The following is a 17,491-nucleotide window of genomic DNA, read 5'->3' on the forward strand; positions in this document are numbered from 1 at the left end:
ATCAAGACAACGAAGGGATGTCCACAAGGAAAACGGAATCCGATTTTAAAGGTACGTGGATGATATTGCTGATATAGCTAAAGAGGGATGCGGAAGAGGCAAAGTGATACAGTCACGGAACATGGAGAACCTGAAGGAGCAGATTCCACTCATCCAACTTCCCAGTAATGACACGAGGAAGCTAATTAAGTTTGAGAAGCACTTCATCTTTGGATAAAAGTTCATGTTTGTCTCTTTTAAAGGTTAAAATTGACTTGAAAAAACCATTTAATTTTTTCACGCTTCACATTCAGTCAAGATTTGCTAACAGGGTACAACACACACACAAAAATTCAATGACCTCCTTCGCAGGTAAACGCAACGAATTACACCAAACATAAAATACACTAAAACATTTTCAGTAGTTTTTTTTAGTTTATTTTTCAAAAAACTAATTTGATTACCTTATATTTTTTTTGTTTTGTCATGCGTTGTAGTTATTTTTGTTTTGTGACTTTTACTTAACGGTAGATACTAATTATTTATTTCAGCACTAAACTTACATAACTACAAATATTTAATTTTTTTATGCATATTTTTGGTTATACTACACGTTCTTATTAAATTGTGCTCACTTCTTTATTATTATAATTTTTTTTTATTTTTACTAAATAACTGTTTACAGCTAATTCTAGTTACATAAATATATCTGTATGTAACTTGCTACATACAATTATGTCCTGGTATAAAATTCTTGCAAACTTTTATGTATTTAAAAAAATAAAATAAATTAAATAAACAATAAATTAAAATAAATAGAATAATTTGTTATGAATATTTGTTAAAAGTAAATGTGAGTGCATTTAATGATTATAAACCAAAAATAGAGTAAATGAACTAAAATAGAAAAAAAAAATTAACATATTTCTTAATGAAGCTTTGAAAAATTCATTAGGTGCTTTGCATAAAAACGCATGTTTTGTTTTTTATCACTTAGAAAATAATTTCTTTTTAACTTAAATGATAAATTACATTATTTCGTTTGTTCTTCCCTTGGTATTTGTAAATTTAGAAATAAAAAAAAAACAAATGCATCAGCGCCTCCGGTTTACAACGTCTTTGCACGATCTAATAAATCACTTATAAATTTCTGTAAATGAAAAAAATAGATGTTAGAAATACATTATTATAATTTAAAGCCCAGAATAGAAGCGCAGAAAGCAATGTCAAAATCGCGCAAGAGTTGCGTCTGCAAATATAAGAGAACTTCAGACTTAGCAGTTGAAACCTATTTCGCGCGATAGGTTTTTTTGACATTCGGCCGTTTTTTCTTTATTTTTTCTGATAAATGAAAATTGTATTTTTTATTTTGAAAATTTCGTGAACAAACATGTAACGAGAATTAACGTGCTTGTGATATAAATAAACCAAAAGAAGGTGCAGTTATCTTTCCGCTGTGTTTTCATAGCTTTACTAGGAAAAATTTGGCGAAAACTAACTTGAAACAAGTCAGGAAGGCTAAGTTCGGGTGTAACCGAACATTACATACTCAGTTGAGAGCTGTGGAGACAAAGTAAGGGAAAATCACCATGTTGTAAAAAGAACCTAGGATAACCCTGGAATCTGTTTGTATGACATGTGTATCAAATGGAAGGTATTAAAGAGTATTTTAAGAGGAAGTGGGCCATAGTTATATAGATGGACGCCATTTAGGGATATCGCCATAAAGGTGGACCAGGCCTGACTCTAGAATTTGTTTGTACGATATGGGTATCAAATGAAAGGTATTAATAAGTATTTTAAAAGGGCGTGGGCCTAAGTTCTATAGATGGACGCCTTTTCGAGATATCGCCATAAAGATGGACCAGGGGTGACTCTAGAATTTGTTTGTACGATATGAGCATCAAATGAAAGGTGTTAATGAGTATTTTAAGAGGGCGTGGGCCTTAGTTCTATATGTGGTCGCCTTTTCGAGATATCGCCATAAAGGTGGGCCAGGGGTGACTCTAGAATTTGTTTGTACGATATGAGCATCAAATGAAAGGTGCTAATGAGTATTTTAAAAAGGAGTGTGCCTTAGTTCTATATGTGGACGCCTTTTCGAGATATCGCCATAAACATGGACCAGGGGTGACTCCAGATTGTGTTTGTACGATATGGGTATCAAATGAAAGGTATTAATGAGGGTTTTAAAAGGGAGTGGCCCTTAGTTGTATATGTGAAGGCGATTTCGAGATATCGACCAAAATGTGGACCAGGGTGATCCAGAACATCATCTGTCGGGTACCGCTAATTTAGTTATATATGTAATACCACGAACAGAATTCCTTCCAAGATTCCAAGGGCTTTTAATTTCGCCCTGCAAAACTTTTTCATTTTCTTCTACTTAATATGGTAGGTGTCACACCCATTTTACCAAGTTTTTTTCTAAAGTTATATTTTGCGTCAATAGACCAATACAATTACCATGTTTCATCCCTTTTTTCGTATTTGGTATAAAATTATGGCATTTTTTTTTCATTTTTCGTATTTTTCGATATCGAAAAAGTGGGCGTGGTCATAGTCGGATTTCGGCCATTTTTTACACCAATACAAAGTGAGTTCAGATAAGTACGTGAACTGAGTTTAGTAAAGATATTACGATTTTTGCTCAAGTTATCGTGTTAACGGCCGAGCGGAAAGACAGACGGTCGACTGTGTATAAAAACTGGGCGTGGCTTCAACCGATTTCACCCTTTTTCACAGAAAACAGTTATCGTCCTAGAATCTAAGCCTCTACCAAATTTCACAAGGATTGGTAAATGTTTGTTCGACTTATGGCATTAAATGTATCCTAGACAAATTAAATGAAAAAGGGCGGAGCCACGCCCATTTTGAAATTTTCTTTTTTTTTGTATTTTGTTGCAACATATCATTACTGGAGTTGAATGTTGACATAATTTACTTATATACTGTAAAGATAATAACTTTTCTTTTAAAATTTGAATTTAAAAAAATGTTTTTTTAAAAAGTGGGCGTGGTCGTTCTCCGATTTTGCTTATTTTTATTAAGCAGACATATGTATAGTAATAAGAGTAACGTTCCTGCCAAATTGCATCATGATATATTCAACGACTGCCAAATTACAGCTTGCAAAACTTCTAAATTACCTTCTTTTAAAAGTGGGCGTTACCACGCCCATTGTCCAAAATTTTACTTGTTTTATATTCTGCGTCATAAGTTCAACTCACCTACCAAGTTTCATCGCTTAATCCGTATTTGGTAATGAATTATCGCACTTTTCAATTTTTCGAAATTTTCGATATCGGAAAAGTGGGCGTGCTTATTGTCCGATATCGTTCATTTTAAATAGCGATCTGAGATGAGTGCCCAGGAACCTACATACCAAATTTCATCAAGATACCTCAAAATTTACTCAAGTTATCGTGTTAACGGACAGACGGACGGACGGACGGACGGACGGACGGACATGGCTCAATCGAATTTTTTTTCGATACTGATGATTTTGATATATGGAAGTCTATATCTATCTCGATTCCTTTATACCTGTACAACCAACCGTTATCCAATCAAAGTTAATATACTCTGTGAGCTCTGCTCAACTGAGTATAAAAAAATCAACAATAGCAAGTCAAACTTGTATATTTTCTGAGCAATATTGGTCTCTCTTGCTCTGGTCAGAAATTGTTTTCGTAGTAGACTTTCCGATAAAGTTTCGTCAGTATTTTAAGCTAGGAATTCAAATAAAAATAAAGTAATGTCATATACATATGTAAGTATTAGCAAAACCAGAGTTGCTTGCTGAATTTGATCATACAAATCTTAAGAAAATTGTGGTAGAAATTTTTTTAGAGTTGCGTAGTGCTAAAGAAAATTTGACAAATAGTTTTTTTTTTGCATTTCTTGAAAGATTTTATATGAATTATTTGGTTTTCTTAAGAACATAACTTCCCTATTTAAATATACACAAATGGCATTTCTCGCTTAAAAGCAGTAAGGCAATTCACGACTAATTGCATATGAGGTGACAAAGTTATGCATTTGCATGAAAATGTCCCAGGCGGTAAGCGTCCTAAGTAAATCACCATAGTAACCATCAAACCAAGACAACACCACAAAAATTTGTGCGAATTGTTGGAAAATTAAAGAAGATCTTACGCATATACGCACACAAATGTATTCTTTGAACATCAGGATGGGTTGCTTTTACGAAGCAAGGAAAAGGTGGAAAATTGCAATCCCCTTCAGCGAAATTTGTAGAAGAAAAGTACCTAAGTAGTATATTAGTACTGATAGTAATTTTATAAATGCCAGTAAGTTTTCGGGAAATTATACAGTTTTACTAAACATTTCATGAAATGATGAAAAATGTATTCCTTTTGTCTTTTTAAAATAATAAAACCGTCACGATCTCATAAAAAAGAAAAAATGGCCGATTTTCTTAGATAACTAAATTAAGAAAGAGTTCTGTGTACAGCTTAGGTGCAGCCTTGCTACACAGAGTTTGTTTAACACTAAACGGAGCAAAACGTAGATATATATTCAACAGCTGACGCACTAATCTGTCAAAGTGAATCTTTAGCCAATCGCCAGTTAGTTGTTGTGAGACATAATCGGAAATGAAAACTGACGCTATATATTAGTTCGCTTACAAAACTTTAATCTTACAATAAAGGTGATAAACATAAAGACTATACCTTTTAACTTATGTTGCGAATATACAAATACTTAAATAGGAAATAATGTTTCTAACATACGGAATGATTAAGTTAAAAAGCTCAATAACTAGAAAATTTCGCTAAAGCCTCTCAAGTGTTAACTAAAGGCCTTTTACATGAGTCGATTTTCTGGTCGAATTTTTGACGTTCAACCCTCAAGTTTAAAAGATGTCTAAAAGGGCAAAAATACATACCCAGAATTATTTGCTGGAGGAAATTATTCAAAAGTTTTTTTCTGTAAAGATAAAATGGGTTGGGATACCGGCTGCGCAGTTTAACGGAAAATTTTATGAAGAATGCAAAATCAATTTATCAGCAGTCAGCTTACTCTTCATAAAATTTGCGGTTATATCTTACAACAGGAGTCGACATAGGCACACACACAAAAATGTCCGGAAGGGTGTCAAAGCACGGGTATTGATCTCGGTAACAATATTCCGAGGGCGAATAAATTAAGTCAAGAGATATTTACATATAAAGTTGAAAATTTTCATGTAGTTGATGATTTTATATGTTCTGTGCATATTCAATTTCGATCCCCAAATCGGTGTTGGACCCACCCAGGGTAATTTTTTCGAAGTGCGGTCGTGGTGCTCCAACGCAGAAAGGTGTTCTGCTCAAGAAATCTTTAGATTTTTTCGCCGGTTTCAGAGCGGTCCCTGGGTCATTAATGGGTTTTCTGTAAATAACATTTGATACAAGCAACATTTTTTTTTTCCGCCTCCGAACTATTGATTTAAAGGTCTGGATGTGTATTAACAATCGACCACTGTTGTAAATGTTTAAAAACTTCCTTTGCGTAGCCACACTAGTAGATCCTAGTATATTCAAAAAATTTGCCATAAAATCAGAAAACAATATATGTGATCTGGCCTATGAAAAGGTGGCTTATGACTAAAAAAAAGAAGAAGACTACTAAAGAAATGCATTGTTTATCTTTAACAGCTGTTTATCGCAATTTCTTTTTTGAGTCATAAGCCACCTTTTCATAGGCCGGGTCACATATATTACGGAATTATACAGTTCAGTACTTAGCGGGAAAATGTAAATATTTTACATGTAATTATTTTACCTCCAATTTTCCTACTACTACTATTTTTCATAAATTAACAAAAAAAAACACCATAGTTAGTGGATGGCAATTCAAATCGAGAGCAAGACGGCGGCAACTGTCAAAAATTTTCTTGATCAGGCAAACCTCTCGTGATGGAACCATGAGAAGAAAGGTCGAAAAAAATATTTGCTTATTTGCCATTTAATTTTGTGCTTATATAGGTTTTTTGTTGCCCAGCACTGTTCAATAGATCATGCTGCGCTCTACATGGCATGTGTGCTTTGCGAAGTGTAAGCCAGTGCATTAAAATCTTTCTGCGCAGAGTTTCTGCATATCTATTTTGGGCATGAAAATATAATTTAAATAAAACTTACGGATATGTCTGACTGTGGGCGTTTGCAAACTGAAAGTAACCGCTGAAATAGAAAGAAAGAAAGTGCATATGTATATAAACAAAAATTTTAATAAATGAAAAGCATCGGGCTGAATATTATGTTTCGTTAACAAAGTTTTGAATACAGTGCCCCACATTGGTTCAGAAACGGGAGAAGGGATAGACTGTAGAAACCCAGCAGATTGGGGAGCTTAGAATATACCCCGTTTAGACATGCCTGTCGTAATAGGGAAACTGAAATCCAATCCCTTACGCGATTTGGGATCCTCCACGTAATAACCCTATGTAACAAGCTTCGGATGTAATCACCTCTTACTGATGACGACAATCATTTTAATTTAAATGTGATGACTAAGACTTGAAGGCAAGTAGCTGGTCTACAATCCTTGGAGGTGCCAGGTGCGTTACTGCCTCACAAAGATTTCGAAAATCTGTATTTTTTGCAGCATCTGTATCCTCCGCAGCATCTGCAAGCAGGTGAATTTTGGCTGAGAAGCTTTTCATGGCGTTGAAAAACTTTTTCTAATAATTTTCACGATGCTTTGAATCCAGTACCTTTGGTGTCCACCAATGCGGTCACAAAACACAAACAAATTTAATACATATACTTTAACTGAAGTTTAAGCTGAGCTTGAGCGGCCGATCTGGCAGGGTTAAACTGTAGTTAACTTATCAGTTATTTGCGTTCGTTCGCAATTGCCTCGAATATACCCAAAAAGCATATGGGCTGGAGAACCATTAGAGCTAATGTTCATTGCTAGCATACTTCTAAAATCTCAAGAGTTGTTTCGAAACAGTGGCTCAACTTGTGAGTCGTATCGTTCTCAGCAAAAAAGCGATTTTTTATAAAGCAAAAAATGCTACTTCTTAAGTTGAAAATAAGATAGTTTCCAACTTCTTCTCAAGTGTTGATCTCTAATTGGACTCAAATGTTAGATTCCAATACTACAGCCTTTTCACGAAAATAAAATAAAACTTTAATAATTTGTTTCTAACTAGTAGACCCGGCAGACGTTGTCCTGCCCTAAATTTGGCCTATCTGCATACATTTTAATAAGCTTATTCCGTCTGACTCTGCCCTCCCCCCCTCATCACTTTTCCTAATCCTTTTATTCACTCCTCACTCCGTCTTTTTCGCTTCATCTATCTCCATCTTCATCTCATTCTATCTCTTTCTCAATCTCCTTGTCGTTCTCTCTTTCTCTTCTCTCAATTTCTTCTCATTCTTCTGCCTCCCTTATTGCCTGTCCGAGAGGGTGGTATGTATTTTATTCCAGTCCCAGTCCCAGTCCCAATCCGAATCTCAGTCCCAGCCCCACTCCCAGTCTCAGTCCCAGTCCTAGTCCTAATCCCAGTCCCAGTCCGTCTTTGGATAATATATTACTCTGTACTAAAGCACTCATCAACAGCTTTCATTTGATATCCATATTGTATAAACACTGTCTAGGCATTCACTGGCCCACGTTTTGGCCTATATCTCGAGACGCTAGTCACCCAGGGGTATGAAAATTACCCTCTACTAAAGCACTCATCAACAGCTTTCATTTGTTATCCATATTCTATAAACACATCTAGGGGTACTCGGGTCCACGTTTCGGCCTATATCTCGAGACCCTGTATGTCGATTGCAACCAAACCTATGTTGTAACCACCGCGTGAGGTTTACGCAACTTGTGTGAAAGTTTGAAAAAAATCGACCGACGCATCTCTTAAAACACCGGCGACCAACTAACACACATTTTAGCCTTTCTTTTTATATATATAGATTTTTATTTTTCACACTTCACTATACTATTAAAACGAAATGCAGATTTTCGCTGCTTTTGAAATTCGGCTTAAAAATTGCACATGGAACAAGTAAAGACTCTCCTGAATTAAAAAAATGTCATAGTACCTATAAATCGCGGGCCTCCTCAGATAGCCCCCCACCCTCTCGGCGGGCCTGGTGATGTGCTATACTTGATATCATTCGCTATAATAGTATTTTTGATAAGCAGGTTGTTTAATTAAACACCAACCAATTACACGGAAGTATATCCGCACCCCTGCAAATGTGAGTGCCGGTGCGTATACGTAACATTTTATTATTACGTATAAACAAATAAAAAATTTGCAATAAAATAATATTGCGACTATAAACTGATATATAACCTTACCTATATTTCAAGTTATATCAAACTACATACGGGGTACAAAACAAAAATCAATATCGGTTCAGTGGTTTAGGAGTTCATTGGCCCCAAACATAGTGACACGTGATTTTTATATATTAAGATTAATGACGCCTAATTAATGCTACCAACCACTTGTTTATATGTCGGAACAACAGCTGTTGGCTTGGGTGGTGCCGCCTTGGAGAAGATTTTTTTCAACTCCACCTCAACTCGATCATTTGAGATCTATACATTTCTCAAAATCTTTCAAGGATTGGAAAATAATTTGAGAATTACGTTTGAGATATATTCGAGAACTATTAATTTCACAAAATTTCTCAAAGCTTGGATGGTGATTGGATGTTGTATATCAACTTGAGAACTATCAGGTTTAAGAATAATCAGATCTAGATATATATTTCTCTAGGTGTGGAGAGATATATTTTCCATGTTTGTTTGAACTATGAATAAAATGTAGTTTAACTGGAGTTTAAATTTGACTAGAGTTTAATCAAACTTAGATTAAGCTAAGCTTAACCCATTACTGAAAAACCGGGCCTTAAATGAGAAATAAAAATAATGTGCATAGCCAATAATCATTGATGGCTTATTGGGTGAAAATTGTACGTAGATAATTCTTAAGCCTTCGGCACAACAAACGCCTCAACTTACAATCAAATGAGATCTCCTTATGTCGTCGGTGTCCATATCTAATATTTCATCTATGTCCACATCAATAGCTTCACTCTGCAATCATAAAACAAACAAATGAAGTATGAAATATATTAACCATAAAAATTGTTGTTAGCAACATCATCATCAACAATGTCCATCTTTGCTCTCGTGCTCACCAACTTACCGGTGGATCGAAGAGTTTTTGCAATTCGTCGTACAGCCACATTTCAACAGCTAGACGTTTACGTATCAGACTCATCTGGTGTGAACCATACTTGGCGGTGAGGAACTTTTCTCTTCTCTCCTTGACTTCAACACCCTTCTCATTGAAATTGACTCGGAGGTTGGTCCGGTTTGGTGAACGTTCACAATCGTTCATTTGTTCTACGCCGCACTGCATTTTATTTATGTGTAAGTGGGTGTGTATGTGTATTTGGTGTGTTTGTGTATTTGGTGTGTTTGTGTGTGGAATAATATTCGCCTTCAACTCTGGCTTTTAGCGTAGAGTTGGATAAGCTGTGCAGTTTCCGCGCCAGCTATTAGAGTTGATTATTTGGACTTCACTTAGTTTGATGTACGGGCTTTTCAATTCACTTCTTTAACTGTTTTTGTTTGTTATTTATTTATTTATTTATGTTGATATTATTCTTAGTTCATTTCTGTTCAGCCTTTTTATGTCAACTTAATTAATGTGGGCGGCTGATTGATAAATTGGTTTGTGAAGCCTTTGGTATTGTTGTCCTCTCCTCTTGTTTTACTTTCAATTAAATGCCAAACTGTAAATTAATCAAAGAGAATAAAAATGGTATTAATTAATTGAATCAACCATTTATCACTTAATTTCTTTTGTTATATTTTTATATTCTTAAATTTGTACTTAATTCGTATTTATTGCATAATTATTGCAGCTTTTACAATTACAACTCCCATAGGTAGAAGCGCGTTCTTGTTGAGTGCGTCATTAACTGGTTAAAGGTTTTAGATGTCTGAGTTGGTGGTTTATGACCATCTGCGTAGCGCTTTCAATTGCTCCTTTCTGTTTATTTTTGTGTGTATGTATGTATGTATGTACATATGTAATCTTTTAACATATGTTCCCATGTTGCATTTTCCATAAACCAGTTGTTTTCTTTTATGTGGTCACGTGACTCACTTCCATTGCCAATCTCGCATTTTGGTCTATGTATTGGTCAATGTGACTTTTACGGCCTTCCATTTGTTTTTTTACTTCTCATATTTTATAGTTTAAATGATTATTTACCTACCCAGTGCACACATCAGTTTGGTGACTAATTCAGTAGATCTTATTATCAGGGATTGCGAATAACCGTTAATGGTTGAAATTTAAACCAAATTCATGCTGATGAGGTAATGCCACATACATACGTGCATCAGTGCATTCCTCACCACACAGACTAACTATGAATGGATTGATTTTTACAAAGCCGAGCTTCTCTTTCGATTAATTGAGAAGCTTTTCTTGGCAGAAATACACTCGGAGTGTTTTCCGAATCACTGCCGAGGTGGCCCCGCTTGGAAAAACTCTTTTCGAATTAAAAAAATTAGTTTCTAAATTTTTGATGTTGCTTTGCCCGGGGCTCGAACCCAGGATCTACGGTGTAGTAGGTGGAGCACTCTACCACCACACGACATGGCCATTGATTTTTATACCTTTCGTGAAAATGAAATTGTATATTAAGTTTGGTCCGATTCTCGAAAATTGTAAGTCCTTGTGGGAAACGAGATAGACTCACCAATAACTATACCGAATTGGTCGGTTCGACAAGCTGAGATGTTCTGATAAAATTCGGTGTCGAGATATATTCGGATGTCCGATAAATAATTTGGTGGAACCGATCGAATCGGAGCACTATAGCATATATCTCACATTGTTCATTCGTCATTTCTTCCTCCGTTTAACAGATAGCAGCTTTAAATTTGGAGGGGTGACATACGATCTACGGTAATAATGTGAATTGATCTTATGGCCACTTCAAATGACCACAAATTCAATTGAAGTTAGGACCATATATTTCAAATAGTTACATTGTCAATGATATTGTCATTATGACCAAATGACCATACGGTCATTATTTTTTTCTGAACTCCACGTAATAAAATTTTAACAACTGTTGAATTGGCTTTAGGTTTTATGGTTTTCGATGCACTTTGTTCAGTCTAATGAAAAGAGAGTTTTTTATTTAAAATTTTAGGATACGCGCCCCTTTCTCTTTAAGGAATGAAAAATTGGGTATGCAGATTATCAATGATTGGCATAAAAGCGCCATCTAATATCGGGCCAACGGAATATATGGTCACGTGCCTGAGCTGGGAAAAACTTGAAGCAAGTTCTGTGTTCGTGTCCTGCGCTCGCCAGGTCAAGGCTCCTACTATTAGGGGCGGCCAGATCTCGAGGCATCAATTAAAAGACTATGGGCACATTCAGTCTATGTGAGGACTTTATTGGCCTGCCAGTTTAACCTAACCTAACCTACATATATGGCAATTGTTATTTTCTAATGGCGGCCACAGTGGTGTGGTGGTAGCGTGCTCCGCTTATCACACCGTATGCCCTGGGTTCGCACCCCGGGCAAAGCAACATCAAAATTTTAGAAATAAGGGTTTTCAATTAGAAGAACATTTTTCTAAGCGGGGTCACCCCTCGGCAGTGTTTGGCAAGCGCTCCGGGTGTATTTCTGCCTTGAAAAGCTCTCAGTGAAAACTCATCTGCCTTGCAGATGCCGTTCGGAGTCGGCATAAAACATGTAGGTCCAGTCCGGCCAATTTGTAGGGAAAATCAAGAGGAGCACGACGCAAATTGGAAGAGAAGCTCGGCCTTAGATCTCTTCGGAGGTTATCGCGCCTTACATTTTTTTTTTTATTTATTTTTATTTTCTAAAAAAAACCATCAAAATCGGTCGAACATGTAATATATGTGTATCCCAAACAATTGATAGTTCAGATTTTACGATTTTTTATTATTGTTCAGCTCCATTCTAATCTATTTACAGTCGGAAGGTTATTGATTTGCTATTGGAAAAATATCAATTTTCTATCGACAAATTTTCGTTTTAATATTGACTTTCAGTTACAATAACAGTTCGATTACAAACCGATTATTTCTCGCGATAACAAATCAATAGGCTTTCGACAACAAATGGATAACGGTTTGATAATCAATGGAATTTTCTCGATAAACAACGGATAATTTTTCGATAATCAATGTATATTTTTTCCATAACAAATCGATAAATTTTCTGTAAAAAGTCGTTAACTTTTTGATAGCTCTTCTGTAACAGTTTTAGTCGACAACAAGTCTATAACACGTCGATAATGAACCGTTAACAATCGGATGCCAATAACAGTCCGATAAATAAATTTTTCCGAGCCCTGCCAAAATAGTCCTGAATTTACCCCGACATATATGTTCAAAATCCACAAAAATCCTGTAATAATCTCTAAGTAGTCTTAATATTTCTACAAAGAAAACGATCCCGATCTAAGAGCGATTGCAAAATTATTCCAAAAAATTCCAGAAATGACCCCAAAAATATACTATCGGGACACAATATGATTTTTCTAGTTTAAATTTTGAGGAATAACCATCATTTGCAAACCCTGATAATAACACAATGTTAAGTTAACTTTATGCTAATTTTATCAGAGAGACGTGAGATTTACCATTATTTTGGCAATATATTACTCTAAACGATCTCAGTTATAGTGGAAAGCACTTAAGAATAAAAGCCAATCATAGTGAAAAGACGAAAAAAGGTGAAAAATAAACATATCTCACTGAGAAATTACTTGGATGTTTTACGTGATAAATTGAATTGATTTTTGTGGTTAACCATTAAACTCAATTTCCGATTTGAACCCCTTTCAACATCCACTTGGACAAAATATTAAAATGACCATGGCGAAAACACTTGACCGAAGAATGCCAAACTGTTTTGAGGTACGGGGTTAGGTCTCTATAGAGTAGAAATTATTCCACCTCGCAGACAATTACCCTTAAATTGTTGCAAAGTGTAATTTAATGCCCATTACCGTTTTCGCATGCAAACTTTACACAATACACAAGCACACAATATGTGTTTCAAACCCCATAAAGGTATAATGCAGACACATTTTCGAATGCAAATTTTATTTAATAACCCGGTATAACCACAATTGTTTTCAATGTCACACACAGTTCTCCCAAGGTGATTCAAATATTTTCTCGTCCATTGTTATCATAACTGAATAAGAACCTATAAACTCGTATAGTCTTAAATTTGCGGAAAATTTTGTCTGATATTCCATGCGAGAATTTTTTGTTTGCAATTTCTTGTGAAAATTCTATCGAATCGCTTCAGGCCTACAAATTATAAGACCCAACATCAAAGCTAGCGGTGGCCGTTAAAAGCGATCAATGCGGTGGTGCCATATACAATCAGATAAGCCATTGAGTGTTTGTGCCTTCGATGCAGTGTTGCCAGACAAAAAATTTTTCGGGGCTAGAATCTAGAAAAAAGGGCTAGAAAGAGCTAAATTTCTTCAAGAAAATCCATTGCAAAAAGAACTAAAAGTTTATGTATATTTTTCAATGTAAGTTTTCACATTTATTTCAAATCAAACTGAAACAAACTTATAAAAAAGGTACAGTAAACTAACAAACAAATACGACTTGCCAAAATGTTGGCCGATGAAAATAAACTTAAATTTTTTCCAATTTTCTTATTAAATTTTTAACGCCCTACGCGTGAACGAATCACCATTATAATACACGTGTGCGATATTAAAGTTTATGTTGGGACGAGATATATTTGAAGGGCCTTAGACTTCAAAATCTATGATTTCGTCCTCAGAAGATGAATTATTAGTTTTGCTGCACTCATAAATAATTTTTGTGTTTATAAATTTTAAGAGATCGTTATTTATATCAAAGTAATGACAGATTTATTCAGCCGTTTAAGACCACTTCTTATTGTCAGAAGCGAATGCAACATAGCTAAACTCGTTTTGTTTCTGTGTTTGCTTTTAAGCAAACTCATGTTTGAAAACGTTCTTACAACTTCAGCATTACTTAGTGGCAGCACAAAATTGACAAGCTTTTGGAATTATACTGTTATACTGTTTAACATCAAACCAAAAACTTAATTTTGAAGTAAAATTTTTCCACTTTTGGAGATAGATATTTTTCCACTGCATTTGTAATCTCGTTATTTCATCACTGCTATACTTCTTTTTTTCATTTGTGAAATATGAAAACTTTTGAGATTTTACAGTTATCAATGTGTTTTCAACAGAAAAGAAATCTATTTTGCTAAGCGTTTCTATATTGTGCGGCAAGCGTTGCCTTAAGGTACGGGAAAATAAGGTACGGGAGACAAAAGTTTATTATAATCTGAAGTTAAAGGGACGAAACGCTAAGAAGGTGACACTATGCTGTTGCACAATCTGGAAAGGAAATATACAACCACATGACACAGTTTATATATTAAATTTTTTGTTATCAGTTGAGTACCGAGTTGCCACATCATACATAACGAAACAAATAAAATAAAACTTCGACACACATAAAACACATTACAGATTTCACAATACGTATTGCCGAAATAGATTTGGAGCCAAAAAGGGGCAAGCATTTTAAAGAGGGCCAAAAAAGAGCTAGGGCCTAATCCGGAATTTGTGGAGCTAAACGCAAAAAAAGGGCTCTATCTGGCTCCAAAAGCACCAAAATGGCAACACTGCTACGATGCTTAGTCATGTTGCCTGCCACACACTCCTCACCAGCACAAATTTCTAATATGATTACGTAAATAATATCATGCACTGAGTAAAAAATTAGCCATTGTTTCTATATCAGAGCTATCTGAGCTATTGTTTGACTTCTTTTACTTAGGTGCTCAAGTTGAGAAGCGTTGATGTCTTCGTTTGAATAATTATTATGTTAAAATTGCAATTAATAGCTATAAACAACTAAGAAACAGCAGCAAGCGAATATGCAAAGTGGCAGCAACTTAAAATCTGCAGCAACAATTGCTTTAGGTATTATTAAAGCTTCAATGTTGTAGCATTAGTGGGCAAACAGCCCATTGGCTGTTGCTGTTATACATTTTTTTCTATACATAAAAGATAAAAGGTTTTCATGGTAAGAAACAACGAAATAGCTTAATATTCATTTTACATAAAATATGTATGCCAACAAGTACCGACTGTCTTCTGCTGCGTCGAAGGTCTTATACCTTTCATGAAAGTATATTCACTATATTCTGATAGGATTTTTGAGAAGTCTTCATAGCGGATGAATCAATTAATTTAAAAAGGACATGCCCGAGCTCTGTCTAGATGGGACCATTTATAATATCCAAGTCATGTAAAATTTCTAAAACCTTATCGGAATCAATGGTTTTGTGAGAGAGATATTATATAAAAGATTGATCTTGGTATTTTCTGAAATTATCTTGCATATTGTCGATATTGAACGAAACTTGTAGTACCTAGGTTAGCTTCGGTTGAATTGGCACACGTAGGCCAGTGACAGTAACACAGGAGCGCTGTTTGTTCGTAATCGCAAAAGCCTTCATAAACTCTTGAGCCAAGCAAACCTCGTAAGCTAATATCAAACTTCGTAAGCTAATAGGAAACTTATTACGAGGTTCAAAGTTTGAATGAACGCAATACATGTATGAGTGGAAGTTGGAGGAGCGGCCGGATTTATTCAAATACGGCGGCAAGGAGCTGGTATTCATTACCACTTAAGCGGCGTTTGATCGCATGTTGTGTACTCAACTCTTCGTCGAGTTTTAAGCTGTCTTAGCACTAAAGGAGCTGCCTGTATGCCGCTATGTCCGAAAAAACGTTTCCACAGCACTTTTACGGCTAAATCAGAAAATAAGCGGAAATATAGGTTTGACGGTAAACGAAGAGTCTTGCGTCAGTAAGCAACTCTTTTTATTCATAATTAGTTTTGAAAACCCTTCCCTTTGTTTTTGACTTTTCTCTTACACTGTTTATTGTTCTGTGAATTGAATTGAATTTTGTACGCATATTTGGTGAAATTTTCGTTTAAAACATTTTATTATTGTATCTTATTGTAATGCATGTGGGTACATAATATTTTTGGTTTTTTCGTTCGGTGCAAAGATAAACAAATTTTTAGGCGTTCCAACTCTAGAGTAAGCAACATATAGCTGGTCATGGGAAAAGCATGGACTCTCTAAATTTAATACTGCAACAGTAAGCGATTGTCCTTGTGCTTTGTTGATTCTAATTGCAAAAGCAAGGCGTACATGAAACTGTAAGAGCTTAAAATTGAATGGCAAAACTGTAGGAATCATTGGGACCCGTGGAATGAGCACATCTTCACCTTCGCTTTTACCGCTGATGGTTGTTGCTTCGATTGCATTCGGTATTAATTTCTTAACGCAAAGTCTGGTTCCATTGCACAATTTTGGTGGGTCTAAATTCCGAAGAAGCATGATTGGTGAGCCATAGTTCTGAAAAATCCCATTTGTAGGGAAGGTGCCACGCCCCTTTTTTCGCAATTCCACATTTTACTGGAGGTGTTAGGACTTAACGTCATATAGCTCCTTACCAATTTTCATTATTCTACCATTACTACATCCAGAGTTATGCAGTATGATATATTCCATTTGTATGGGAGGTACTACGCCCTCTTTTTCCCAATTCCACATTTTCTTGGTGGTGTTAGGGATTGACCTCATATAACTCCTTACTGAATTTCAATGTTCTGGCATGTATACCAGTACCAAAGATTTCACTTGTATGGGAGGTGCCACGTCCCTTTTATATATCAAACTTATTTTTTGCCTAAAACCTTCGTGTTGATCGAAGGAACCTATAGCAAAAATTTGGTGATGATTGAAGTGTGGGAAATACGTTTCCATAGGTAACGCACAGATACACAGAAATTGATTTTTATATATGGGGTATTCCATTCCATTTCGACCAACCCCTTTAGAATTGGCTGAAAGTTTTTCTTCTTTTTCTAGCTTACGAAAGACGTTTTTCAGAATTTTTTCAAATTTTTTCATCCAACTCAAAAAAAGTTATGAATTTAAAAAAAAAAACACCGTTTTTGTTTTCAAAATGCTATAACTTTTTCAAAAATTGACCGTTGGGGATCTTTTTTTTTTTTAAATTTGTTTTTAAATGTACATTTCGGAAAAAATCCAAAAAAATTTTTAACGTTTTTTTTTATATTTTTTTTTATTTAATTGAAAAAAAAAATTTTTCTAAAATAAGAATTTTTTTAATCAATTTTATTTATATAACAAAAAAATGTAAGAAAATGATTTTTAAGTATTCTTTTCTTTATATATATATGTATACCGGCCTAATGCAGTTGGTGGACAGCGAAAGCGAGTCATTTTAATCGTAGATTACCATAATATATAAAGAAAAGAATACTTAAAAATAATTTTCTTACATTTTTTTGTTATATAAGATTTTTATTTTTGAATTTTTTTTTTCATTTAAATGAAAAAAAAATATAAAAAAAAATCGGCCC

At 34.9% G+C, this 17,491-nt stretch overlaps 1 protein-coding gene across 8 annotated transcripts in view; it reads right to left on the reverse strand.

Moving 5' to 3' along the window:
* Positions 1–436: 436 nt before the first annotated feature.
* The window catches only part of LOC137240461 (protein phosphatase 1 regulatory subunit 14B), a 115,001-nt gene continuing 97,946 nt past the window's right edge, over positions 437–17,491 (reverse strand). For all 8 annotated transcript variants that reach the window (XM_067766753.1, XM_067766749.1, XM_067766752.1 and 5 more), the window contains 4 exons: positions 9,158–9,749; positions 8,971–9,045; positions 6,126–6,167; positions 437–1,129 (listed from right to left, as the gene is read on the reverse strand). In XM_067766753.1, the coding sequence (XP_067622854.1) occupies positions 1,088–1,129; positions 6,126–6,167; positions 8,971–9,045; positions 9,158–9,373 (375 nt within the window). In that variant the 5' untranslated portion in view covers positions 9,374–9,749 and the 3' untranslated portion in view covers positions 437–1,087. The remainder of the gene's footprint in view (positions 1,130–6,125; positions 6,168–8,970; positions 9,046–9,157; positions 9,750–17,491) is intronic.

This window comes from Eurosta solidaginis, chromosome 2, assembly GCF_040869045.1.
Source record: "Eurosta solidaginis isolate ZX-2024a chromosome 2, ASM4086904v1, whole genome shotgun sequence".
NCBI classification, from domain to species: domain Eukaryota; kingdom Metazoa; phylum Arthropoda; class Insecta; order Diptera; family Tephritidae; genus Eurosta; species Eurosta solidaginis.